General features: G+C 41.7%; 3 protein-coding genes across 5 annotated transcripts; 2 read left to right on the top strand and 1 right to left on the bottom strand.

The window, feature by feature from the left end:
- Positions 1-1,039: 1,039 nt before the first annotated feature.
- Positions 1,040-6,598, bottom strand: LOC109624266 (uncharacterized). The gene is made up of 13 exons (XM_069528895.1): positions 6,194-6,598; positions 5,672-5,743; positions 5,439-5,557; positions 5,253-5,322; positions 5,041-5,135; positions 4,237-4,849; positions 4,058-4,129; positions 3,828-3,946; positions 3,610-3,670; positions 3,398-3,492; positions 1,627-3,224; positions 1,222-1,509; positions 1,040-1,114 (listed from the first exon to the last, which is right to left on the bottom strand). The coding sequence occupies exons 1-11, from the start codon at positions 6,236-6,238 to the stop codon at positions 2,792-2,794; spliced, it is 1,794 nt and encodes a 597-aa protein (XP_069384996.1). The 5' UTR covers positions 6,239-6,598; the 3' UTR covers positions 1,040-1,114; positions 1,222-1,509; positions 1,627-2,791.
- A 2,342-nt stretch (positions 6,599-8,940) lies between these two features.
- asb15a (ankyrin repeat and SOCS box containing 15a) lies at positions 8,941-20,076 on the top strand. Of its 3 annotated transcripts, none has more exons than XM_069528906.1 (10): positions 8,941-9,891; positions 10,593-10,700; positions 10,791-10,843; positions 11,311-11,442; positions 13,135-13,293; positions 13,541-13,786; positions 14,314-14,485; positions 14,968-15,499; positions 16,390-16,543; positions 17,984-20,076. In XM_069528906.1, exons 1-10 carry the CDS (start codon positions 9,719-9,721, stop codon positions 18,157-18,159), a joined length of 1,905 nt encoding a protein of 634 aa, XP_069385007.1. In that variant the 5' UTR covers positions 8,941-9,718; the 3' UTR covers positions 18,160-20,076. The 3 variants fall into 3 exon arrangements, with proteins under 3 accessions (XP_069385007.1, XP_019934171.2, XP_069385008.1); XM_020078612.2 differs by having other exon boundaries at positions 8,945-9,891; positions 14,968-15,493; positions 17,984-20,071; XM_069528907.1 differs by having other exon boundaries at positions 9,862-9,891; positions 10,796-10,843; positions 17,984-20,073.
- A 1,307-nt stretch (positions 20,077-21,383) lies between these two features.
- Positions 21,384-26,029, top strand: lmod2a (leiomodin 2 (cardiac) a). Its single transcript, XM_020078763.2, has 3 exons — positions 21,384-21,895; positions 23,542-24,753; positions 25,831-26,029. The coding sequence occupies exons 1-3, from the start codon at positions 21,620-21,622 to the stop codon at positions 25,849-25,851; spliced, it is 1,509 nt and encodes a 502-aa protein (XP_019934322.2). The 5' UTR covers positions 21,384-21,619; the 3' UTR covers positions 25,852-26,029.
- Positions 26,030-27,556: the final 1,527 nt, after the last annotated feature.

The raw sequence follows: 27,556 nt of genomic DNA on the forward strand, positions 1-27,556 counted from the left end.
CTGCAGTTGTTTTTGTGTAATCTTGCTTACAAACAAACAAACAAACACAAAGGTGGAAGTAATAATATAACTGGAAACAGACAGTTTACAGTTATATTCGTGAAATGAAATCAGTTGGACTCCTGTATTCAATGTTATTTCTGGATGTTTGTAAATGTGAAAAAATAATTGTGAAATTAATCAAAGTTTTAATTTCCTGTTGCAGTTCGCAACAAATGAAAATGACTGATAGAGACAGACTGCAATGCAAAAATACATTTATTATTTGACAAAGTGAAAAATGAAAAACAACAATATCAGTTTACACAACAATATTTAGCGAGTGAAGCTCCGTGTCACACTGTCCAGGATTGACTGGACCAGTTTGTCCCTGGTGGAGCGGGTGAAGCTGACTTCACGGAGCAGTGAGGGCAGAAGTTTGGGGACTTGAGGAACTGCCGTGCCTCGAACTCAATGTCCCTCTTCTTCAAACTGTTGCTCACCTCCCAGACCTGAAACAAGGAATGAGGATGTGAGGAGACGATTGGACGAATTTAAAGAAGAAATCAAGAGTCATGTAACAATTGAAGCCAAACTCCTGAGACGTCTTCTCAGGACTGTGGACTCACCAGATTGAACAGTTTGAGCAGTGGGAGGTACTCAGGGTCTTTGTAGTCCTCCAGCTGGAACTCCCAGAACCTTCACACAGAAAGAAAACACAAGCTTCATCATTACTGCTCCTCTTCCTCATGGTGTGACATGAGCAGAGTTGAGGCCAGATGTAGTACTGGAATGTGTGTGTGTTAATAACTTACTGCACTCTCAGAGACTTCTTGCTCTCCTCCTCGATCAGGTTCATCATGTCTTCACCAGACACTGATGAGGGGAGCTGATTGTTCTCCTGAAGTCTCAGCAGCTCAGTCATAACTGCAGTCTACACAACAGACAATAGGTCAAACGTCTTTATATGTAAATCTTTGTTTTGATGTATAAATAAAGGACAAAGTTTATTTTAGTGACTTCATTTTGATGCAGACTGGAAACTACAGTGGGTCTTACTCACTTGGACCTTATAGGAGAGGGTGTGCCAGCAGCACTGCTGAGAAAGCTCATATACAGGTGTTTGAAACAATTCCTGTCATGAAATAAGAGAATGTCATTCTACACTTTCATATTCAGAGTTTAAACTACATCTTTAAATGTTTACAGTCCAACTCCTGCAACAAAACTGTTCACACATACCTCTATGGGCTTGTAGGTGCCTTTGGTGGCATCAGATTTCTCCGTTGTTGTAACTTCCAGGACCACAGCAGGCTCAGCAGGAGGAGTAACAAAATGAAAAGTATTGGAGGAGCGATGTATACATACACATAAACGCACACATGCACACAAACATTCACACAGACACAAGGTGATAAATGTGTGAAATGTGACTCAACTCACCTGAACCTTGGAGGTATGGTCTTTGAGGAACTGTCGTGCCTCAAACTCAATGTCCCTCTTCTTCAAACTGTTGCTCACCTCCCAGACCTGAAACAAGGAATGAGGATGTGAGGAGACAATTGGACGAATTTAAAGAAGAAATCAAGAGTCATGTAACAATTGAAGTCAAACTCCTGAGACGTCTTCTCAGGACTGTGGACTCACCAGATTGAACAGTTTGAGCAGTGGGAGGAACTCAGGGTTATCGTAGTCCTCCAGGTGAAACTCCCAGAACCATCACACAGAAAGAAAACACAAGCTTCATCATTACTGCTCCTCTTCCTCATGGTGTGACATGAGCAGAGTTGAGGCCAAGTGTCGTGATTGTGTGTGTATTAATAACTTACAGTCTTCAAGAGTTTCCTGTAGGTGTCCAAAGATGGGGCATTGCAGATGTGAGATGGGAGAGAGTTCCAGAGGGTGGGGGCAGCCAAGCTTAACGCTCTGTCACCAAAAGTTTGCAGGCTGGTGCGTGGGGTAGAGAGCAGACCCAAGTCTGAGGACCGCAGGTTCAGGGATGGGTGATGAGGGCAGAGGAGGTCAGACAGGTACTGGGGGGCAAGCCCATGGAGGGAGTTGTAGGTTAGGAGTAGGATTATGAAATGGATGCGGGACTTGACAGGAAGCCAGTGAAGTTGGATGAGGGTGGGGTGGTGGGGTGGGGGTGGTTATGAAGGCATGGATAAGGGTCTCTGCCACGGAGTCAGAGAGCGATGGCCGGAGTCTGGAGATATTTTTGAGGTGGTAGAAAGCAGATTTTGTGATGGATTTGATTTGGTAGTGGAAGGAGAGGGTGGAGTCAAAAATGACACCCAGGTTGCGGACGATGATGAGGGCGGTCTCTGTGCTGTGTTCTGAAACCGGATTGAAGGGGTTCATAGAGCTCATGGCTAGACATGTGCAGATGGAGTTGGGCGGCAACTGCACCTTCCAGGATTTTGCTGAGGAAAGGAAGGTTGGAGATCGGCCGGTATTTATTGAGGTCATCCGGGTTGAGACCAGGCTTTTTGAGGACGGGAGTAACTGAGGCCATTTTGAAGCTTAAGGGTACAATGCCAGATTCCAAGGAGGAGTTGATGATATCCACCATGATGGGGCAGATGGTAGGTAGACATGCCTTGACCAAGGCTGTGGGCATGGGGTCCAGAGAACAGGTGGATGCCTTGGCCTTGGTGACCAGCTTAGTTACCAGCTTAGTTGTACCCTCCAGGACCACAGGAGGCTCAGCAGGAGGAGTCACAGGAGCTGGTGGAGGAGGAGTTAATGCTGACTCCTGATGAGGCTCCTGCTTCACTTCTTCAACGATGGTGTTTGGCTCCTTTGTTGAAATCTATGGCTGAAACAGCTCACAGATGTTCCTTGTAGCGACGGTGGTGATGGACTTTATCAGATCTGCTGCAAAGCAGCTGATCTTCTCCATCAGGACGGGGCGAGGGAAGCTCTCTGTCACACTGTCCAGGATTGACTGGACCAGTTTGTCCCTGGTGGAGCGGGTGAAGCTGACTTCACGGAGCAGTGAGGGCAGAAGTTTGGAGACCTTGTCCTCCACTGCTTTGGTCAGGCTAACAGCCAGAACACTGAGGTGCTGGGATGGCATGTTCATGCCGGTGCCTTCAGGAGGCAGCCAGAAGCCCTGAAGCACCTTAGGAACCACCTCCAGCACCACCTCTCGTGGGCCCAGATGTTTGGAGGTGAGGGGCTGCTGATGCCGCTCCTTCAGGATGCTGGAGAATTTCTCAGCCAAACTGAGGATCCCGGGATTACTGTAGGTTTCAGTCATTGAAAATTTGTGTTAACACCACTTCACAACAGCACAGACAAAAAACAACCACTGCAGAGCAACCAAATGAAAAGTATTGGAGGAGTGATGTACACACACACACACACACACACACACACATAAGGTGATAAATGTTTGAAATGTGACTCAACTCACCTGAACCTTGGAGGTATGGTCTTTGGGGACTTGAGGAACTGTCGTGCCTCGAACTCAATGTCCCTCTTCTTCAAATTGTTGCTCACCTCCCAGACCTGAAACAAGGAATGCGGATGTGAGGAGACGATTGGACCAATTTATAGAAGAAATCAAGAGTCATGTAACAATTGAAGCCAAACTCCTGAGACGTCTTCTCAGGACTGTGGACTCACCAGATTGAGCAGTGGGAGGAACTCAGGGTTATTGTAGTCCTCCAGCTGAAACTGCCAGAGCCTTCACATAGAAAGAAAACACAAGCTTCATCATTACTGCTCCTCTTCCTCACACACACACTGGTGTGACATGAGCAGAGTTGAGGTCAAATGTAGTACTGGAATGTGTATGTGTGTGTGTGTGTGTATGTGTGTATGTGTGTGTGTTAATAACTTACCGCACTCTCAGAGACGTTTTGCTCTTCTCCTCGATCAGGTTCATCATGTCTTCACCAGACACTGATGAGGGGAGCTGATTGTTCTCCTGAAGTCTCAGCAGCTCAGTCATAACTGCAGTCTACACAACAGACAATAGGTCAAACGTCTTTATATGTAAATCTTTGTTTTTATGTTTATTTTAGTGACTTCATTTTGATGCAGACTGGAAACTACAGTGGGTCTTACTCACTTGGACCTTATAGGAGAGGGTGTGCCAGCAGCACTGCTGAGACAGCTCATATACAGGTGTTTGAAACAATTCCTGTCATGAAATAAGAGAATGTCATTCTACACTTTCATATTCAGAGTTTAAACTACATCTTTAAATGTTTACAGTCCAACTCCAGCAGAAAAGGTGGTCACACATACCTTGATAGGCTTGTAGAGGCCTTTGGTGGCATCAGATTTCACTGTTGTTGTAACCTCCAGGACCACAGCAGGCTCAGCAGGAGGAGTCACAGGAGCTGGTGGAGGAGGAGTTAATTCTGACTCCTGATGAGGCTCCTGCTTCACCTCTTCAACGATGGTGTTTGGCTCCTTTGTTGAGATCTGTGGCTGAAACAGCTCACAGATGTTCCTTGTAGCGACGGTGGTGATGGACTTCATCAGATCTGCTGCAAAGCAGCTGATCTTCTCCATCAGGACGGGGGGAGTGAAGCTCTGTGTCACAATGTCCAGAGTTGACCGGACCAGTTTGTCCCTGGTGGAGCGGGTGAAGCTGACTTCACGGAGCAGTGAGGGCAGAAGTTTGGAGACCTCGTCCTCCACTGCTTTGGTCAGGCTAACAGCCAGAACACTGAGGTGCTGGGATGGCATGTTCATGCCGGTGCCTTCAGGAGGCAGCCAGAAGCCCTGAAGCACCTTAGGAACCACCTCCAGCACCACCTCTCGTGGGCCCAGATGTTTGGAGGTGAGGGGCTGCTGATGCCGCTCCTTCAGGATGCTGGAGAATTTCTCAGCCAAACTGAGGATCCCGGGATTACTGTAGGTTTCAGTCATTGAAAATTTGTGTTAACACCACTTCACAACAGCACAGACAAAAAACAACCACTGCAGAGCAACCAAATGAAAAGTATTGGAGGAGTGATGTACACACACACACACACACACACACACACAGACACACACACACATATATACGGTGAGAAATGTGTGAAATGTGACTCAACTCACTTGAATTTAGGAGGTATGGTCTTTGGGGACTTGAGGAACTGCCGTGCCTCGAACTCAATGTCCCTCTTCTTCAAATTGTTGCTCACCTCCCAGACCTGAAACAAGGAATGAGGATGTGAGGAGACGATTGGACGAATTTAAAGAAGAAATCAAGAGTCATGTAACAATTGAAGCCAAACTCCTGAGACGTCTTCTCAGGACTGTGGACTCACCAGATTGAACAGTTTGAGCAGTGGGAGGAACTCAGGGTCTTTGTAGTCCTCCAGCTGAAACTCCCAGAACCTTCACACAGAAAGAAAACACAAGCTTCATCATTACGGCTCCTCTTCCTCATGGTGTGACATGAGCAGAGTTGAGGCCAGATGTAGTACTGGAATGTGTGTGTGTTAATAACTTACTGCACTCTCAGAGACTTCTTGCTCTCCTCCTCGATCAGGTTCACCATGTCTTCACCAGACACTGATGAGGGGAGCTGATTGTTCTCCTGAAGTCTCAGCAGCTCAGTCATAACTGCAGTCTACACAACAGACAATAGGTCAAACATCTTACATGTAAATATTTGTCTTTATGTATAAATAAAGGACACCGTTCATTTTGATGCAGACTGGAAACTACAGTGGGTCTTACTCACCTGTCCCGTGTAGGAGATGGTGTGCCAGCAGCACTGCTGAGACGTCTCATAACATGGCGTTTGAAACAATTCCTGTCATGAAATGAGAGAATGTCATTCTACACTTTAATATCCCATCATCACCTCTCCTCCCAGCCCCTTGTGTTCCAGGGTTATCTTGCCCCTTGAAACAGAGTTAAGTTCAGTAACAGGAAATTATACATGCTTGTAAAAATTACGATAATATTCGTAATATCTTAGTTTAATATCGTTTCAATGTATTATGGTCTTTTTTCCCCCAAAACAACCTGAGGAAAATCGCTAGCATGCTAACGTTAACGGTTGTAGTAGCTAGCGTTAGCATCGCTAAATTAGACTCTCTTAAACAAAACGCTAGCATGCCAACGCCAGCGATATTTTAAAGGTTGTTGTTGAAAAAAGGAGGGGAAGGGCTAAGAGGTGAAATGTGTTTGAATGTAGAGTTTAAACTACATTAAAAATGTTTCCAGTCCAACTCCAGCAGGAAACTGTGTTCGCACATACCTCGATGGGCTTGTAGATTCCGGTAGTGGCCTTGGATTTCTCCATTGTTGTCTTCAAGTTGTACCTGACACTATTCGACAAAGCGCTGGACGGTGAATGTAAAATGTCACGATGCAGAGAGTTGCTCGATGTAGAGATGATCCGGACACAAGTGGTCGTTGGAAGATCAGGACGAAAACTGACAGAGCAGAGGTCAGTATTGATTTGATTCTGCAGAGATCACAGGCACTGTTGCCATGACAACACACCAAATATTGATGTTTGAATTTTGATTGACACCTATCAATGAACGTCCATCTTCAGAATGATATATGTATGTGTTGTGGAGTTAAAGATAGTGTAACAGACTGGTAGTGAAAGTTAATGTTGACTGTTATAATGTGTTGACGGTTTAGTAATAGAGTTCAGCCTAGTTAGAAAGATGAAAGTTTGAATAAGTGACTTTTACAGAATGTCCTTGAACAGGTCAGTGTTTGGGCACGCGTCACTATTGTCAGCTCCAGCAACCAATGGCTGTGGGTTGGGAGGGACTGTGTGCTTCTCATTGGCTGGGAGACAGGGGTTCGTCCTCAGGTTAGTGTGAGGCCGGGGGGGAGAAGGTGGGTTGAGAGGTGTGAGGACAGGAGCCAGAGGGAGGCAGCCACCATGTTGCTTTAGTCACGAGCTGCAGTCATCTGTGTGCAGAAATACACCTGGAAGGAAGGAGAGCTGGAGCCTCGTGTCGTCAATATCATCATTATTGTTGTTTTAAGAATAAGAATGGCTTTATTGTCATTGAACAGAATGTACAATGAAATTATAGAGCCACTCATATGAGTACAAAAATACTGAAAAGTTAAAAAATGATTTTTATTTGAAATAGTGGAAACGGACAACATTTACAAATATACATGTAACTATATTCAAGGAGCTGTATTGCACATGAATGAGTATTACACACACAGCAGTGATTATGGCCAGTATGATAAATAAATACTGCACAGTGGATGGATGAGTATTGCACATTATTGCACAGTCATGATCAATTGCAGGGTAGTATATGTTTATTGCAAAGTCATGATTATTGCACAGTCCGTGATTATTGCACAATAATGCCCAGTAAATGGTTATTGCACAGTATATGATTTATAAATATTTATTGCACAGTGGGTGGGGATAAAGTCTGTGAGGGTTATTATTATTATTATGTATGATAAAGATGCTCTAATATTATTTTAGACACAAGTCTGTAAAACAAACGACTGAGCCCACAGCAATAGTTTACTTCAAAATTCAAAATTGCAGGAAAACATGGATTTAACGTTATAGGCTGACAGCTTTCGTGGCAATGTTACAAAGTGCTTAAAAGAAAGATAATTTGGAAATTAAAGGAATGTCAATTAAAACAAGAGAAAGATAATTTGTTTATTTTGCAAGGGAGGATAAAGTTACTCTCAAAAATAAGACACAGCATGTAAAAACAGCCCTTTAAGTTGTGATAAAACAGTTTTAAGAAGAGACTTTGAAGAAGGTTCCCTTAAGACTTATTCTACTCAAGTCCTCCACTGTGTCCACATGCAGGGACGCTCTGACATCAGACTTAATCCTCTTCTGTGCTGAGAGTCCTGTCCTGTAGCATTCTGAAATTGTCTCTTTAGCACTTTTACTTTTGTTACTTAGTAGATGCTGATCAAGGCTGGGGATCACCACTGATTTCCCAAATCGATCACAAGATCTCGATTTGATTGGATTTTCGATTTGATTTCCAATTCAATATCGATTAGGGATATTTCAGTGTACAATACCAATTTTGCTTGGATAGGAAAGAAATTGTCAGAAAACCAAAGGTGTAAACTATGCAAGGAAACCTCTAACTTGGTGCATTATTGAAAATATTAAGGTAAGCCTGTCATGAATTTGGATGACATATTGTCCCAGAAATGAATGTGATAAATGATAATGAAAAACAATATCATACCACTGAAATAATGATAATATTATAGCATAATCCTGCAAGTACAACCTGTAAAAGAGCAATGAACTTTAAATTTTTAAGATTATTCAGTCAGACATATGAATTATAATTTGAAATAATATAGTTTTCTCAATAAATAACACATAAATCGAATAAACCGCGCATAACAAAAACAATAAATAAAATGGACTCTGGCCCTGTTAGCAAAAATTGATCTTGAATAAAAGGCTCAGGATGGTTATGATTTTGATGATGGCTGATGGATCACGTATTCAGTTATTAATCGATGGTGTCTGTTTAATTAATGTTGATGACTCATATTTCATGTGTGTCTGAGGAGCATGGGAGCACACACACAAAAAGTTCTCATCTGCTCACATATTTGCAAGTTGCACTAGTTAATAACATTGAGTTGCACTGTCTCCAAAAATGGTTGCAGTCTGGAGTCTGCAGTCATTTTTCAGCCTCCCTCTATGGACAGTGACAGTATAGGAGCTGTATGTTGAGCTCTATGCTGCTATTCCAGTCTATGAGCCAGAGGAGGCGACTCGGTGGCCCCTGTAAAACTCCACTAATCTGCTGCTGGACATCTGCTGGATTCCCAGAGATTACACAGCCAGCATCAGAACAGGAGGACAGGGCCCCTGTGTAAACCTGTAATACAGGTTTTAAATTAAGCAGCGGCCTCTGCTTGTCATGTTTTTCAGGATCACAGACAGTCATATCTGGTCTAGTGTGATTCATGCATATATGATGTGGAGTTGCAAGCTATGTGCCTTTTTCAGCCACACTCCAGTGGTGTTATTGCAGTAAAATGGGAAAGGAAGTGATGTATTATAGTTAGAAAACATCATAATGAGATATCATATGACACACGAGACAGTATGTACCTGCTAATTCAACAAATGCCTGTTCATCGGTCTGTATGTCGAAAGCATCCTGAAACTGTTCATCTTGTTACTCTAACACACTCATGTGTATTTTTATAGCTCAGGGATGTGCAGTGCTGAGTTTGGTACAATTTGGACAAGCAATATTTATAAAAATCTAATAAATAGGTGACCAGTCATTGGAAGTGGGGCAGTGTACTAAATGTCAGTATGGGACCGAGTTGAATATTTTTTCTTCTACATCCTCAGATAAACTACAGCAGCAGCTGGCAACTGCGTCAACACCACCGCCAGAACATTTTTTGTTATTGTTTTGTTGGTGCAATGCCTCATATCGAGCTGAATTATAGAGCTTTTATTTTGAAAAGCTGTGGACTTGTGTCTGAAGATTGTATCGATGCTCAGCAGACCTCTGGAATAAACACATGGCACCAGCAGTCACAAACCTCTACTGTGACCTGCTGGCCCAGTTTTCCTGCAGCTCTCTCGTAAACTCTGCCAATATTTAACCAGACAATCATCAGCTCATATTTCTTAGACAAAGCAGAGGAGGAAAAAATAGACTTGATTGATTTTGCCTTCCACGAAACCTGTAGGTAGCGGCAAACTCGTTGGCTGCATGAGTCCACGGCCTAAGCCCCAGATGCTTGTGGGATCTTGAATGTGGGATTCCCGCCAAACATGGCAAAGACCCGACTTAGGTCACACAATAGCACGCGTAACCCGGCTATATTTGAGAGGCCAGGTGCCGCCCCACACGCCCTCTCTCACTTTGTTTCTGCAGTCAGGAAACCTACATACAAAACACTAGAACAGACTCTTCCATCAGAGAGTGCTGCTGACATACCTCACAGGTGAGAATTTGTAGTTTTTTCTGCAAAGATATTCAGATATTTGATTGAACAGATACATTTGGGCTGGATGCTTGTGTCAGAGTGAGAGTTAATGGCAGAGGGTGGTGGTCAGTTGAGTTCATTCATTTTGAAGGAATTTGCTTTTTTTTTCTGTCTGCAAACAGAAACTTATAACACTTAGAGGTGTGGAAGCTCATGTTACTTGTTTTGTTACTATCCATCATCCTTGGTTTTTGTTTTTTCTTGGTTCTGTTTTTATTGAATAGGGAATATGTTTAAAATATTTACATTTACTAGGTTTTTACTTTATTTTATGAGTATAAAAAATTTTTTTTTAATTTGGCATTGATTTTAGGAAAAACTGGATATTTAAAGCCGAGAAAAGGTGAATTGAAATGCACTTGATTAGTGGAAACTTTTCTTTTTTTTCTTGAGTTGTCATGCTTTCTCCTGGACAAATATAACATACTGGCATGCTTGGTTGACCTGTTGTGCAATAACTACAGAATGAAGAACATAATTTGTGCACCCCTCTTGTACCTTCTAGTGTTTCAGCTGCATGCAAAATGATTTATAGTCAAAAAGCTGAAAAAGGCCTAACCACCAGTCTTTCTTGGAAATTCTAAACAAAATCAAGAATTTGGGAAGTAGACTTTAATCAAGTTATGTATGAGCTGGAATCATGTGTTTACTTCTTGCAGAATGATGAACACGTCTGAAGAATATGGTGAAGAGGAGCTCAATGACTACATCGTCCAGCTGAGTATTCAAGACTCCTGCCAGGATGCCTTCCTGAAATCTGCTGCCAGGTATGGAAGCTACATCCAAACCCCCACACTGCTTAAAAACAACAAAACAAACAAACTCTGCTGACTGTCTTGTGCTTCGTCTGCTGTTAGTTTAGCAGCGGCGACAGATGAAAATCTGAGAGTCCTGGCTGCTATCGAGCAAGGTATGCCACACTCACAAAACATTCAGCATCATGACAGATACATTTGTCCTGTTGGCTCTCAGAGGCTGAAGAGAGAGGTGCATTATGAAAGAATGTGAAAAGTTTGACACAATTTCCTGTATAGTTCCTTTGAACAGTGCGGTTGAATGAGTCTGTTGCTTAAGTTTGAGAAGGGGGTTAGCAGCATTCTCCACGATTGCCAGGAGTTTTTCCAGCATTCTGTCCTCGGCCACCTCCTCCAGAGGGACAAGCTTAGAGCTGACAACAGACACTCAGTCTTGTAAAACATCTGAAGCATTTTATAGCAGACATTGAAGGACCTAGAGCTGGCTCAAGCCTTGGACCATTCCGTGTATTATCCAGTTGTAACTTAATTACTGTTCAACATATCTGGAAGTTTCTTTTTCTTACTCGATCTTCTCTCCCCGGAAATCCCTGTGATATTTTCTCATTGCTGTGGTAACCAGGTGAGGTGTCGGTGCTGAGGGAGATGCTGAGGCACACCTCCGCCTTCAGTGAACCAGACTGTCACGGCTGGCTTCCCCTCCACAGAGCTGCATCCCAGCCGGTTCTGGGGGTTCTGGAGACAGTCCTGACATGTAAGTACATTTGTTCAGAAGAAGCTCAGATTTGATTCATTTGTTGGGCCATTTTAATAATTTCTAAAAGTAACAGTACAATTTTAAAATGTAGAAAACACTTCTTTGTATTGCCTAAACAGTTGTTAGCTCTGTTGGCACAGAGTCGTCTGACCAATCATGTGCCTTTGACCTGAACTGTAGCTTCATCACATACCTGGATTAGCTGCAGTTCAGCTGAACCTGTGATCATTGTGTCAGAGAACTGACATCCAAGCAGCTCTAAGGGGCCAGTAGACCTCCTCTGAACTGCCTGTCAGATGGCTGAATAACTTAAATGTGAGAATAACAGTGTTATTGTTGTGACATCTTCAGGCTATAAAAAATGGAGAGCAACAGAAAATTGCTGTGCACCTCCACCAAAGAGGGTTCTTTATAGAAGAGGAGGACTTTTCCCCTCCAGATTCCCCTGAGGTTGGCATTGTTTGGTGGAGGACCATGGTGGTCCCAAGTCACATCAGTTAGACCTATTAGTCACCTCAGTTACGCCTGAAGCTCTCTGAGCCAAGGGAATGCAAGTGCAAGAGAGGTTGAGGGCAGAGGGGTATGTATCGTTACTCAGAAGGATTGTCTACAAACACCAATTCCCTAGTCGGATAATGAACAAGCCCACATTAAGTGAGAGGCCGTGAAATCTCAGGAACAGTTAACTCAGCATCGCAAGATCCAAGACTGTTTGAAACATGTGGCATTTTGAACCAAGATTGCCTTTTTAAAAACAACTGTTTTAGTAAAAAGTATTTAAACCATCATTGATGTGTTTGATCTCAGTACATTCATATTATTTAGTTATTTATTTTACACCTCAAGAACACTTCAACCAGATTTAACCAAAATTATATGGGTTCTTTCCTGGGCTTTCTCCCATCCCACCACCAAGTTTGATGCAAATGGCTTCAGTACCTTTTGTGTTTACAAACAGACAGGGGTGAGAACATGACCTCCTTGGCAGAAGTAAAGATGACAAGCATTGATAAAATACAGGTCACATCAGGTTAAATGCAGCTGAGACCACTGGCATCATCAAAACAATGGCTGCCCGGAATAACCCGCAGAATGCTTCAGTGAGAAACAATGCAGGCGTTCAGCAGATGACAGCTGATCAACAGTCCTACTGGTCAAAAATAACCTGTGATGTCACTTCCACTCCCTTACCCTGGAGGTCAGACAGCAGTGATGTGTCCACAGCTCACTGGCTCACCTGCCAGGTTAACACAGCTGTCAGTCTGACAGCAACACCGGGAATGTACACGTTCATCTCCCCTGTCTGCTGTGTTGAGATTCATAATTTATTGAACTTAATCCCTTTCTCACACCTCCAACACCCTGCATCATCCCACTCTGACACCTGGGTGGGGTCTAATTAAATCTATTTTGAATTTCATTTTAATCAATTTCAATTCCCTCAACATTTTATTTCAAATTCCTAAGAATTAAGCCCCATTCCCCTTCTTCAAACCCAACAGTGTGGTGACGTCCCACACCAACCTGAGAGAAGATTCATCCCCATCAGAAGTAGGTAGCAGCATAGAGTAGTAGGCTGCGGCTTCATCACCCTTGCCTCTAAGTGATGTTGTGAGATTGTGTTGTATTTGTGTTGCAGATGTGTTGTTTTTATGTTGTGATATGACTTTTTTATTTGTGTTGTGGCAGCTCAGGTGCTCAGCCTGGAGGAGAGAACTGCTGTTGGCGGAGAGACACCACTGACGCTGGCAGTTAAAGCCGGACTGGTGCAGAATGTGAAGTGTCTGCTGGAGCACGGATCCTCGCCTCACAACACCAACAACAAGAATGAGTCACCACTGCTGCTGGGTAATACCACAAAGCAGTAAAGCTCATTACAAATAAAAGAACGACAACAAAATTAATTTAGTTCAGAGGTCAACAAGAATTTCACATTAAAAGTGCAACTTCAAATTAAAACTAAGAGTTAAGAGGGAGTGAAAGGTTCTAAAGAGCTGCAGGGTTGGAGACAATTCTCTGAAGGTCGATCACATGATAATTTAACATAGACTTCTCCACAAAACACTGCTGATCAACACAATTTGTCACCTTACAGCGGTGAGGGTCGGCTCATATGAGATGACGTACACTCTGGTGGCTCATGGTGCATGGGTGGAGCAGGTTTGCCGGAAGAAGTGGACGGCCGTGCATGAGGCGGCCAAAGTCGCCAACCCTGACATCCTGATGCTGCTGCTGAGGAACGGCGGGCGGGTTAACGAGAAAGACGCGTCGGGGGTGACACCGCTTGCTGTGGCAGCAGAGCATGGACATTTCCACATCACTGAAATTTTGCTGAACTGCGGTCAGTGTAGTGAGAGTTTTAACTGCTGTTTTAGTTACAGTGAATGAAGAAATATAGAACTCAAAACGTGAATTCTTTGAGTCTCGCTATGCCAATTATTATATGCCAATATTGAAATCTACCTACTACTTCCATAAATTCCTATCTGTCTATATCTAGTAGTTCTACTGTATCTTCACTCTGCACCACAGACTGTTTATAAAAAGACACACGTCCAGCACACAAACAACAAAACATGAGAGTATATTATATAGGACTGACGAGGACTCAATAATGGCCGATGGAATAATTCAGAAGTAGCTCTGGAAAGATACCACAGGCCCAGAGAACAGCCGATTCCAAACAGGCATAGAATGGGCACTACACCAATACATTAAAAGTGAAACATTTGCTTGATAAATGTCTTTGTATTAAAGCATATAACTCATTTTACAGAGTTTTGCCAAATATTTATCAACTTCCTCTCTATAACCCTGTCTGCAGTTTTAAAAATGTCCAGTCTTGTTTAATCTGGCTTCCCTGTTCAGGCAGCAGAGTGAACTCTCAGGCCTTAAATGGGGAAAGTGTCCTGTTGGATGCAGCCGGATCAGGAAACACTGCCTGCATTCAGTTGCTGCTGGACAACGGAGCCAACCCCAACTTGTCCAGCATCACCGGACACCTGCCCATCCACAAGGCAGCATACGCAGGACACTATGAGTGAGCTTCTTCAGTCAAACTTTGTCCTTGGGCTATAGGAACACATTAGGATGAAGGGGACACAAGTTGGGCTTAAATTGTTGGTAATACTATGAAGTCGCAGAGGGAAATTCTTCTGCAGATCTTAACAATATACATTACATTTTTATTTATTTGACAGATGCTTTCATCCAAAGCGACTCACAACTGGGGACAACACATTTTCAAAAGTGATAAATCTGTTCAATAAGATTAAGTGTAGTAGATCAGGTAAAGAAGTGCACTAAAAGAAGTGTTGGTTGGACATGTTAAGGTGTTTTAGGGGAGGAGGCGTTCTCTGAAGAGCTGAATCTTCAAGAGCTTCTTAAAGGTGGAGTGGGACGCTTTGATGATTCTACTCATGGAGGACTTTTTCCATTACACTCTTCCATTTTAATGCTGTCCGAGTCAGACCTTTTAATTCTCTAATTGCTTAATTCACCTAGTATTTATTTCTCATATAGTGCTCTGAAGATGCTGATACCTCTGACCACTAAGAAAGCCATCAAGGAAGCAGGCCAGAGCCCAGTCCACTCAGCAGCGGAGGGAGGCCATAGACACTGCCTGCAGCTCCTGCTGTCCTGCGGCTTCGATGTCAACTACCGCATGAGCACCAGAAACTCAGAAAACTACCGGGACATGAGGAGGAGTGCCTTGTACTTTGCTGTTTCAAACGGGGATGTTGACTCCACCAAAGTCCTTCTGGTGGCTGGAGCAAAGACGGACCTGGACCCGCTGTGCTGCCTCCTGGTGGCAGTCAGGTCTGGGCGCTGTGAGATTGTCAAGCTGCTGCTGGCAGCGAAGGCAGATGTGAACTGCTACTTCACAGTGGTGAGCGACACAGTGTTTCCTACGGCATTGCAGTACTGCCTGAAAGATGAGGTGATGATGAGGATGCTGCTCAACAATGGTTACAAGGTGGAGAAATGCTTTCACTGTCACCACGACACACGTTTCAAGGCTACTGACGATGTGGATGGGAAAATACCAGTGAGTGTAAGACCTGTAGTTTGATATTTTGGGGAATACACTTACTTTCGGACGAGATTAATCTCATCATCATTAGCGGATTAGTTTAGCTTAGCACAAAGACTGGAAACAGATAAAGAGCTAGTTTTGCCTCAACAAAGAACATCAAATATCAATGTGCTGATGAAGCTGATATGATAGCCTAAACTAATAAAACTAATAAAATGAGAATTAAGTCGTAATATTATGAGAATAAAGTTTCAATACAAAAAAGGTCAAATATTTATCAGAATTAAGTCACAATTTTAGACGATGTGTCATTTTAGAGGGGGAATATCAGAAGATCATCCTGTTGCCTGTGTAACAATAAAGTTTGTTATACTTTTGTATAAGTCTCACTTTATCTTTTGGCACATCTGTACTACTTAATCCTAATCATTGCTTTTTGTGGAAAAGGAAATGTTCTAATCTAATCTAATTCTAATGATATTTAAGGGTGTTTTATAGTTTAGGAAATAGGAAACAATGAAATTCAAATTTGACTTCCAGAAGGAGTGGAACTCCAGTGGTTGTCCTTGCTGCTTATTTCCTAAAAAAACTACAACATTATTCTTGCAATATTACAACTTTATTCTCAAAATCTCACTTTTTTCTTCATTCGGCCCTAGTCTAGTATTCAGTCACAGCTACAGTGTGGGCTTATCATTAGTCACCGAATCAACTAAGACTGAAAATTACACAGACAATGTTTAATTGCAACACAATTGACGTTCTTGTGATTTTTACACAGTTTTTCATCCCTGCAGTTAATTATATTGTAAACTGGATGTACAAAGACTAGACTAAACTAAACTTTTAATAGAGAAAATAACTGAATGCAAACAACTAAAATTAGAATCCTTTTTGTTTTTCTCCAGTTCTGTGAGTTCATGAGTCTCTGCTGTCTCATGCATCTGTCAGGGAGTGTGGTCCGGATTCTGCTTGACTACATCAGCCACGTCCACATCTGCTCCAAGCTCAGACTCATCCTGGAGAAACAGAGGGAGTGGCCCGAAATATGTGAAATCCTCAGTGAGTTCATTCATGATTCTATCACATGAAGTATTATGAAATGTAAGAAAAACAAGCAGACGCTGCATCACACTGTAAAAAACAACTTAATCAAACCATTTCCTGATCCTCAGAGGATGAACTCTTCAGATTTAACTGCTAGCTTGCCACTCTGTACATTTTAGCAACATACTGATCATATGATCAGTATGTTGCTTGCTCTCTCTAACACTTTGCTATTGAAGCTATAATGTACAATGCAACCTGTAGGGGGCACTAGCAGACTTGTAGGCCCCTGCACAAAGTAGTGATGTTCAGTGGTGGCTGGTGAGGGGGAGCAGTGTGGGACAAACAAACTGAAGCCAGACTCAACAAAAACAACACAACACAACACAACACACAATATGCCAATCCTGTAGCCTTCATCGAGCTGCTGAGCAATGCTCAGCCTGCTGCAAAAAAGAAGCCTTATTGTGTCTAAGTGACTGTGGCAACTTTCATGCCGTTTGCTTTTTTCTTTTTTTTTCTCAGTACCTATGGAACAGCAAATAGGGGAAGCAATAAAATACATTACTTACACCACATCAGCTCTGTTTCTCACAACAAGAGCTCGTCCTTCACTTGTTGCTCAATCTGTAAATCGGGTCAGGATCTGTAAATTAGCTGTAAATAAAAGTTGGAGTGTCCGGGGCACAGAGAGCTGTGTACTGTGGAAAATCTGCACAAACCAATTAAAGAGCAGCATCAGGTCCTGTGGTTGCAAAAAGTTTAAGGACCCATATTCACTGTTATTTAGCCAGCGCCCTGCACCAAAAAGTCTATATATTAAGACAGAAATTAACCAAATACAATTTGAAAACTATTTATATTGAATGAATACAGGGGCTTACGGTCTACCAGGTGCATTGTATGAGTAAACTATTATTATCTAATTAAATTATATTTAAAGGTACAGTGTGTAGAATTTAGTGATATCAAGTGCTGAAGTTGCATGATTCAGCTGAACACCCCTCACCTCACCCTGTCCTTCAAAATATGAAAAAGAAACCACACCTTTAATTGTCTCAAAAGGTGTTTAGTTAGTCCAGTCTAGAAGACATGGCGGCCTCCGTAGAGAGGACCCCCTCGATATAAATATAAAGTATTTAAATATAAAGGACCTTTTCTGGGGTAAAGAAAACTACAATTCATACAATTTAGATGAAATGAACTAGTGAAAACATCATGAGGATTATTCTACATTAAATATCTGCCAATAGTTCCCTTTCACCTAAATCTTTCACACTGGACCTTTAACATTTTTAAATTGGCTTTTTTTTCTCAGGTGTTGGAGGGGCAGTGCCCTGTATTAACAAGCCACCAGTGGTGATGTTATCATTCTGTTTGATCATCTCACTTGTTGTGTTTCATGACAGTGTGAATCAATAAAGTAACATGATTTTCTGAAACCTTGCTCTCCAGGCAGTCCTCGCGTCCTCAGGCACCTCTGCAGACTCGTGATTAGGAGGTGTTTGACCCTGAAGAGACTCAATAATCCTGAAATCATGAACTCACATGTTTTCCCTCCCAGGCTGAAGAGCTTCATACTGTATCAGGAACTTGATCTCTACAACCAGGACCCTGAACACATCATATGAAGATCTGAGGATTTTCTGCTTATTTTCAGAGGATGTAATTATTTTTTAATCTCTGATTTGAAAAAAACCGATACCATATATGACGTTACACTTTGTATAATAGATTCTGACAGAATTATCTGTTATGTTTTTACAGAAAATTGAAATATATAATACAAGCTGGTGTTTGCTTTTTAAACATTCTGTGATGTGCTGCATGTGCCCATATTACTGATTTAAAATCGATTTGTGAAATGAAAATGATCAAAAGATTGTCTCATAAGAGTTCCAGACAATGTGGATCAGTTTATCACCCTCCAGGGTATTTCACAATATGTACAAGAGTCATATATTGGTAGTTTATTTTGCCTCAGTACCACAAACATTATCCCGCTGCCACAAATATTCACTGAATTTCGATTAATCCACCACTGAAAAATAGTCCCTGGTGAATATACAATTTCCTTATGTTTAAGTAACATTTGCAAATAAACTTCAGTGATCAGCTGTGTTATAAAACAACGCATATGTTTCCTTATTTTAATAAAACAATATATTTATGAGGTGTTTTTAAAGATTTAGTCGTCATTAGAGCCCAGTGAGCCAGAACATCTTTTTAAGGAGGTCAGGAAGTTTTAAGAAACCAATTAAAACTTTGTTGGGATTCACTGACAGGAAGCGAGACATTGAATAACAACAGCCTTCAGAAGTTACGCTCTCACTTCGTTAGCGATGTGTATGAATGTTTCCTTTAACAATGTAAGTTTATGTCAGTCTTTCTGTGAATGACCTGTCAGCTGCAATCTTTTTAGTTTCAGTGCTGATTGCTGCATTGGTTGATTGCACTTCTCTCCCTCTAAGGTGCATACTGTATAATGAACACATAAAGGAAGTTCAGTGCTCATCAGCAATGATTATGGAAATCTGGAGCTTTTAAATCAGTGAAATTATTTCCCACCAGATAAGAAAAAAAACTTTGTGTATTTTTTATTATATAAAGTACTTTTTATGTAGTGCTGCTCTGAAATTTTAATTTATGACCCATTCTGTCAGTCAAGTCGTCAGGTCAGGCCTCTTCATTATTTCAACAGCTTCTCATCGACTTGTCTAACAACATGTGGACTGATTTCTGTACTGAAAACATTGTTGTTATCAGATGAATTATAATTATACATTTAATATTCATACAACTGGTCGCCTCATTGTGTTTGTCATCGGTGGACAATGTAAGCAGAGTGACACAACTCTCTATTAGGGGCAATGGAATGGTCTGCATCTTAAATACACTGGAACAGGTGAGACCTATATATAGCATGGTGGTGGTGGTGTGTGTGTGTGTGTGTGTGTGTGTGTGTGTGTGAGTGTGGGGTTTAGGGGGCGAACTAAGTTAAGACATAAACATTGTGCTGCTGCTGCTGCTTTGTCCTCTAACTTCAACTCTCACATTTTTCACATAAGAATGACGAAATCATTTTTTTTTCATTCCGGGTGTATCTTATAGATTCGCCTTCACACGATGATGTAAAAGTCTTCAGAGTGTGGTCATTGAGGTGGCTGGGTCACCAGTGTTGTGTCTGATTTGTTTTTTTCATGGAAGTACTATAGGCAGGGGAAATTTAGAGTGTGAGGATTTGTATGTAATGTTTGTATTTTAAAATGAAAATCTATAGTTTTTTTACTACCTGTTACTGAATAGAAAATCTGATGACCAAAAGATACGCAGACCACTGATGGTTGCCTTGTCAGCCACATAAACAAACCGCTCCCTGACAGCTCAAACAACTAATAAATGGATTTAGATGGGAGATGACTCTGTTGCTGTATACATTCTATTGTGTTTCTATTTAAATCTCATCCATGCTTTGTTTTAGAAACAAGTGTAGATTGATAACCTGGAAATGAGGGGATCTTTTGGTTTCCCTCTTCCAGAGGATTCCCCAAGCCACTTGTCACTGTCTAATCCTACAGAGCAAATAGAAGCCTTTGATGTGGCTCTTCATTTTGTCATTTACACAGTCCTTCAAATCAGTCAAGCACATTTTATTTGTATTGCCCATATTTAAAAATCACACTTTTCCTCATAGGGCTTAACAAGGTGTGGCATCCTCTGTCCTAAGTCAACAAGAGCAAGAAACACTTCCAAAAAAAGCTCAGAATAAAATATCTCTGGACATTTAGTTGAAGGTCAGATTCAGTTCTCTGCTCTGATACATTTACCATGAATTTATTGCATTTCTTTCACGAGTTGTTGTTGAGACTTGGATCTATAAAAACTAATTTGGTCACACTGATGGGACATTAAGACCAGATCATGATGTAGATTATTTGTAAATGTGAACATGATTACTGGGCAGCTGATACATTTAGGATCTAGACTAAATGTAGTTTTAAACCCACTAAGGAAATCAAAGAGTAAACAGTACTGACTAGAATATAAGAGTGTTTACTTATTATCTCCTTTCTCCATCTCAGGCTTTGTTGTCTCTGCTGCTGCTGTATGTTAAAGATACAGTACATGTGTGTCCACACAAGAATCTGTCTTGCTCCACCAGATATAATGGAAGCTCTTTATTTACCAGTCGCCATAGTGATTAATAGTATCTGAGCATTCATTTATGAGGTAGTAAATTGAGTTGACTGAAGTAGCTCAGATCAGCTGTTCTGGTGCTGAAAACCCAATTCGGTTTCACTAAGTCATCGTTCAGGGTTAAATTCAGTTTGTTAAACCTGCCGCGCTGAGACAGTCTCTTTAGTTAAAGCAAACATCCAAATCAATCAGTGCTCTCTTTTCTTCCACCATAAGAAAGATGAGGATTATAACTGCAGTCTGTCCTATTTTGATTTGATGTTGTTGTGTCCTGGTGTAAACAACAGTCCTCATCAGCACCTGGCCGAGCTGCACTGTACCTAATCCCATCATCCTCTGGGAGAACAAGGGTTTCCCTGACAACACCACAACCGTGTTTTGTGCCCTGACATGTTACATAAAGCCCCACAGCTTCATCTCCGATGTCTCCCCGCAGAGTTTTGCTCCTTTCATTTCCTTGGTGTATGAGTCACTGATGAGCTCTCAGTGCAGGCCACGCATAGGCCTCACATTCCTGCAGTAAGCCTATCTCATCACCCCCCAACCACACACACACACACTCTCACACACACACACACACACACACACACACACACACACACACACACACACACACACACACACACACTATAAAAAGACAGACATCACAGGCATGGGAGCCCTCCCCTTTCTCCCTGTCAGGGTCCTCTGCCAGCAGAGACCAGTAGATGAACAAGGAGTCAACACTCACCCACAGCATCCCTTAGCCAAAGTAATCCTATGGAGGACGAGCCAATGAACAAAATCCAGAGAGAGAGAACAATTTAAGGAATATTCACTGAAGTATAGGAGGTATAAGTGCTAACGGAGTACGTGATTTAAGGCTTGAGACAGTCCTCAAACCACAACTGAACCATGAGTACCTTTGGGTACCACAGTGAGCTGAAGAAGTACGAGGAGGTAGATGAAGAGGAGCTGCTCGCCACGCTGTCCTCTGAGGAGCTCCAGGAGCTGGAGAGGGAGCTGGCCGACCTTGACCCAGACGATAATGTGCCAATCGGCCTGAGGCAGAGAGACCAGACTGCCAAAACCCCAATGGGCAACTTTGACAGGGAGGCTCTGTTGAAATACTGGGAGGACGAGAACAAGAAGCTGCTGGAGGATGAGAAGGTGGAGTCCAACCCTGGACAGGTGAGAGAGGGAAATCAATACTCTTCTCAAGTTCTGTATCACTCTTTAATGTGATACAGAGCTGAGTCTTAAAACTTCCTTTATGTTACAGTTGTGTTATTGCTAAGAGGAAATACGTTTGAGATGCGACTCAAACATTTACACTGGAGGTCAGCAGCCAGATAAAGTCGAGCTGCTGATCGGCAACAAAATTCACTTCATCTTCTCTCAGTATCCATGTTCATTGTTTGATTTTTCGAAAAATAAAGCTTTCCTTCAGCTGAATCTCTGTTTATGGACACAGTTGTAATAAATAAAAACTGAAACAATTAGCTGTATGAAACAGAGGAAATTAAAAGAAATCACATAAAAAATACCTCTGGTCAATCACTGTGTTTTTGTTTAGATCAGTGGACAGAATGTTTAAAGTTGCATCAACAACCAATAAAACAAAAACTTGTAGTCTGACAATCTGGAATCTGCAGCTGTTGCATCAACCCCCTGTCACCAGCACCGAACAGCAGACAGACCTCGTTAGATTAAATATCCAAACTGAACAGACTTAAGTGACATTACCAAAATCACCCTGCCAAAATCAGACTCATGTAAAGCAACATTTTTTATATTTAGATCAGTTGATATGGTTGTGGTTAGTCCTACTCAGCCTGTGAAAACTGTAGACAAAAAGTATGTATGTCCTCTGTGGCTCTCGAGGATCATAAGAATAGTGATCCTATCAGTTTTCTCTCAGCTTGGAGACAAAGAATCTAGGACTGGCAGTGTAACAGGAACACTAGGTTTTTCACCAGGCAGTGAAGGTTAAACAACACACTGTCCAATTTCATTTTGAGAAATGTAGGATCCAAGAACTTTACCCTTTCAAGATTCACAGTCAGGATTTGCCTTTCTGTAAGTCTGAAATACACATCTCATTGTAATCTAGTGCAAAAACCTAATGTGTTTTAGGTTTTAAGTTTTTACCACTACTTGGAATGGGCTGTTTGCTGGTCCAGTGTTGATGCTCTGGAGCTACTTCAGAATTGTTCATGTCATTAGTGAGTCCTCCTCAAATAGTTCTACAAGTATACTGTCACTTTTATTGTTTTATAATAAATGTTTTCATAAAATTAAACTGTTTTATTGATGTTCAGGTGTGTGGTTTATATATATGTTCGAATGATTTACTCAACTGAGCTTATTTTTCATGAATTGCATGTTGCTAACTCAGTTGTGTTCAGCAATCAACACAATCTTCAGACCCAAGTTCACAACTCTTTAAAATAAAAGCTTGATATAAAGCATTACAGCAACAAAACGAACGTTGTGCTTTTACTTTGAAGACAAAATGCAGAACAGGAAGAACTTCTTTGAAATTGTTGCCATGACGGAGCTCAGCAATGTAAAATATGCGTTCAACATACAGACAGACGGTTGTTTGTAGAATTAGTAGGTGATAATTTTACATTCAAACACTGGTATGTATAATGTATAATGTCACGTGTCTAGTTTATCTAAATGAGTTGCTGGAAAATTGTCTAAAAATATACATAGACTGAGAAATGTCAGCTTTAATGACTGCCATGTATCAAACAGGGTTCTTAATTAAAAGCCAGAGGCTGGAGAATGTCAGAGTATGAGCTAATTTTCTGTCTTGTTATCATCTGTAGGAGGGCTGCCCAGATGAGAGCAGGGGGAAACGAGTGTCAGAGACCAGCAGCAACTCTGGCAAGACTCTGGACAATAACAAGTATAAGATTTCAAATAACAAAGTGCACCGCAGTGATGTTGAAACAAATTATACCAAGGCAGATGAGGTGGAAAAGAAAGACGAGTGTAAAAAAGAGGCTCCAATCAAAAGTAAATGTCCTCAGAAGAACAGTCTTTCAAAAGGCTCTGGGGGTGAACTGAGGACTGAAACCATAGACCAAAACCTGAACATGCCTCCTGACAGACCGTGTGGGAACCCCATCATTCTCGACGAAGCTTTGGAGCAGATTCTGGGAGACGATCCTGCCATGAATGAAGTCAACCTCAACAACATTGAAGACATCTCCCAGGAGACGTTGCTTCGCTTTGCTGAAGCCCTGTGCACAAACACTCATGTGCATGTATTCAGTCTCGCCAACACTCACGCTGATGATCGGGTTGCTTTTGCCATCTCTAAGATGCTCAGAGAGAACTGCTCCATTAAAAACCTGAACATCGAGTCCAACTTTGTGTCGGGTCAAGGCATCCTGTCTCTGCTTGCAGCACTGCAGGACAACAGGACTCTGGTGGAGCTTCGCTTTCACAACCAGAGGCACATCTGTGGGGGTAAGGTGGAGATGGATATGGTCAAGTTGCTGCGGGAGAACACGACGCTGCTGAAGCTGGGCTACCAGTTTGACCTCCCGGGCCCTAGGATGACTGCAACCAGTATCATGACACGCAACCAGGACCAACAGCGACAGAGAAGGCTTCAACAGAAGAAGGAACAAAGTCCTCCAGAGGTGTCTGCACAGGTTTCTGGTTCATCTACTGACAACAGACCACTAAAAATGCAGTCAGAATCCTCTAAGACTGTTGAAACTCAGAAAAGAAATCCTCCTCCTTCCTCTCTGGACCCACCAACAAGGAAGATTGCCGAAATGGTCAAACAGCACGAAGGTTCCAACAGCACAAAGGGTCAGTCCAACCAGCGGAAGCCCAAGTCAAAGAAGCTCAAGAATGGTGCCAATGAAAAGGAGAGTGCTGATATTCTCAAAGACCTGAAGAAAGCTCTGAAACCATCACTGCGCAAGAGACAAGTTGAACCGTCCCGACTGATGCCACCTCAGAGGTCAAGCCGTGACGACCTGATGGCGGCGATTCGTGGAAGCAGCATCGGGTCCTTAAAAAGGGTAAGACTTCCTGCTGCCCACTCCATTCACTGTTTGAAGGAATTTTGTTTTGCTTGAGTAAAAGCATCACAGATATAATTTAGCCTCCAAAAGCCACTAGACCCCCCTCAGTGTGAGTGCAGGCTGTCATCAGACAGTCTCTGTCACTCTGTGAATTCCTTGACACTCAGTCAGGTTATAAATAGCTTGACTTCTTCACTGCTGTTTGATAAGACGAACGGCTCAGAGAGCTTCTGGGAAGAGAGCAGATGAGATAAAAGTGTTGGCCAGATTATACTTGGAGAAAAAGTCACGCTTTGTGAAAGAAGTTAACTTTATTCATACAGATTTGCAAATTTATTGAAATGAGTATGAAAATTGTGTATCATCAAATGTGTTCTTCTGTTTGTGGTGACAAATCTGTCTTATTACGGCAACCGGGCTCAAAAAGTTCTTGTATATGACAATAGTAAATTGGGAAATCTTGCAATATCCTATTGAGTAACAAAAACTCATTGAACAAGATGTTCATGCTAAGCAAAGCACATTTTTTGATAAAGTTATATGGATAGCATAATATAAAGTCATAATATATATATATAATATAATAATGCATTATTAAGTAATAATTGTAATAAATGATGATGATAGTTCCATGTATGTGGTGTTGTGTTATTTACTTTCTTATTTACATTATCCTGTGATCAAATCATCAACTTGTTTTCTTGGGAAGACAAAGCCATTTGTTGTTTTAACATATTGTATTTATTTGATCGTCTTGGAAAAAATTGCATCTTAATCTTTGTGAGTCCTAATTGACTTTGCTGCCCTATAACACAACATATATTAACATTGTCCTTTTTTTGGTGATTAAAATATTTTGCTTATGCAGATGAGATAATAATAAAAGTGCCTCACCTCCAAACAGTGGGATCATAAACATAATGGTTACCAGCTTCCATACTATAATGTAAACTTTGTATCTTATTAAATAAGGCCAGAGCTCCCATAACTTTTTTCCTTAGGTGACAGATATATTGATTTCTGTCTAAAGATCTGCTGTACCTGCTTAACGTGTGTCTGTGTCTGTCGTTTCAGGTGGATCTGTCACAGACCTGAACTCACAGACTCATCACACCTGAACTCTTCACACTTTCTGCTGAAATATTAGATTTTCATTTCACATCAAATGTCACTTTTTTAACAATATCTTATTTAATTTGTCACACAACACTTATCTGTTTCAGACTACTGTGAATACTGATGCACGGAGAAAATAAAAGTTTATGTTCATCAACACTGAACTCATGAATGCTTTTCTAACTGATACAGAAACAGTTCACTGTGACTGTGGAGACATAAAGGCCTCCACTTCTTTAGTTTTCAGTTTGTCTTCTACCTCTGGATCACAGTCATGTAATTTTTACTGTTTCATGACCATAATCAGAGATGGCAATGGCAATTTTATTTATCTAACACATTTCATTTGAGGAGAAACCCAATGTGCTTCACATTGACAGAATAGATTCAAACAAACAAAAAATATATAAATATATGAAGTCAATCATGATAAACTCACAATCAAAACACACAATCACACAGCATCTGAACAGGAAATATGCTGTGTTTTGGTAAACCGGCAAATAAAGTGTTGCAGTAATCAATTTTCCACCTGCTCTTTTGGGCACTTCCCTTCAACGTGCAGTGACATCTTCAATTATGAGCCCTAAGAGGGAGAGCTATGAAATGCATAGCACTGTGAAGCTGGTTTCAGATGCACTTAACCAGATACTCTCAGACATTCTCCAGAGGGGCTATTTGTGAGAATGCAAATGTCCAAATGAGAGCCTCCAGATTCTCTCCATTTCCCCTGCCAGCCCCTTTCTAAAATCTCTGGAGAATGTCCGAATGAGCCGATGTGAGAACACACATCCTCCGCAGACTTCATTGCGAGCGAGTGCGTCGATGATGTTTCTAACTCGTGCAAGAGAAAAGAAAAGAAACAAAAAACAACACATCTCAGGATGAAAAAACGGTGCCAAACACATAGAACACCAAGGCAGAGTTTCTGATAATAAGGGCCTAAGCGTCAATGTGCAAAAATGTGGTAGCTGAATCACTGCATTACGTCCTCCCTCTGCCTGTTGCACCTTCTCTCACCTGAAAACCCCTGAGATTCCTGTGTTGCTGTGTGAACGCACCTGAGCAGAAAATGTCCTGCTGCATTGTTCATGTGTGAAAAACAAACTGTGGAGAAAGTCCAGACCCAATTCTGTGGACAGCCTCCAGAGTTCATGTCCACAAGCTTTTTCAGTTATGAAACCACCTGTGTAACTCTTATAGTTGCACACAGCACCTCTTAAAGGCATCACTACTTGGGTTATTGCAAAAGCTTCATGTAAATGACCAGAGATGAGGATGGAGCCACTGTGTTCTCTGATAAAGGAAGCTTAGAGAGGGATTAAAGTCAACTACAAATTCACAAAGAGTAATATGATCAGAGTGGAGCAGCTGGTGCTTACTGTCCATCAACACACACACACACACAGTTTACACTGTGCACGTTTACACATGACAGGGGGTTTGCTTTCAGCTGACTCTACCACAGCATGAAATACAGTAACACCTCCTTCTGTGTCCGAAAGGTTTTGGTAGAACATCATGAAAGTAGTGTGAAGCTGACCGTTGCCGAGAATTGGGAAAACACTGTTGTGCTGTTTGAAGACATGAAATGTGGAGAATGTCAACAAAACTGGGTCCAGACCTCTCCGCTTAGATGCGTTCAGAACAGAATCTCCTGGGGCATTCAGGTGAGTGGTGGTGC

The sequence above is a fragment of the Paralichthys olivaceus genome, chromosome 7 (assembly GCF_024713975.1).
Source record: "Paralichthys olivaceus isolate ysfri-2021 chromosome 7, ASM2471397v2, whole genome shotgun sequence".
Lineage (NCBI taxonomy): Eukaryota > Metazoa > Chordata > Actinopteri > Pleuronectiformes > Paralichthyidae > Paralichthys > Paralichthys olivaceus.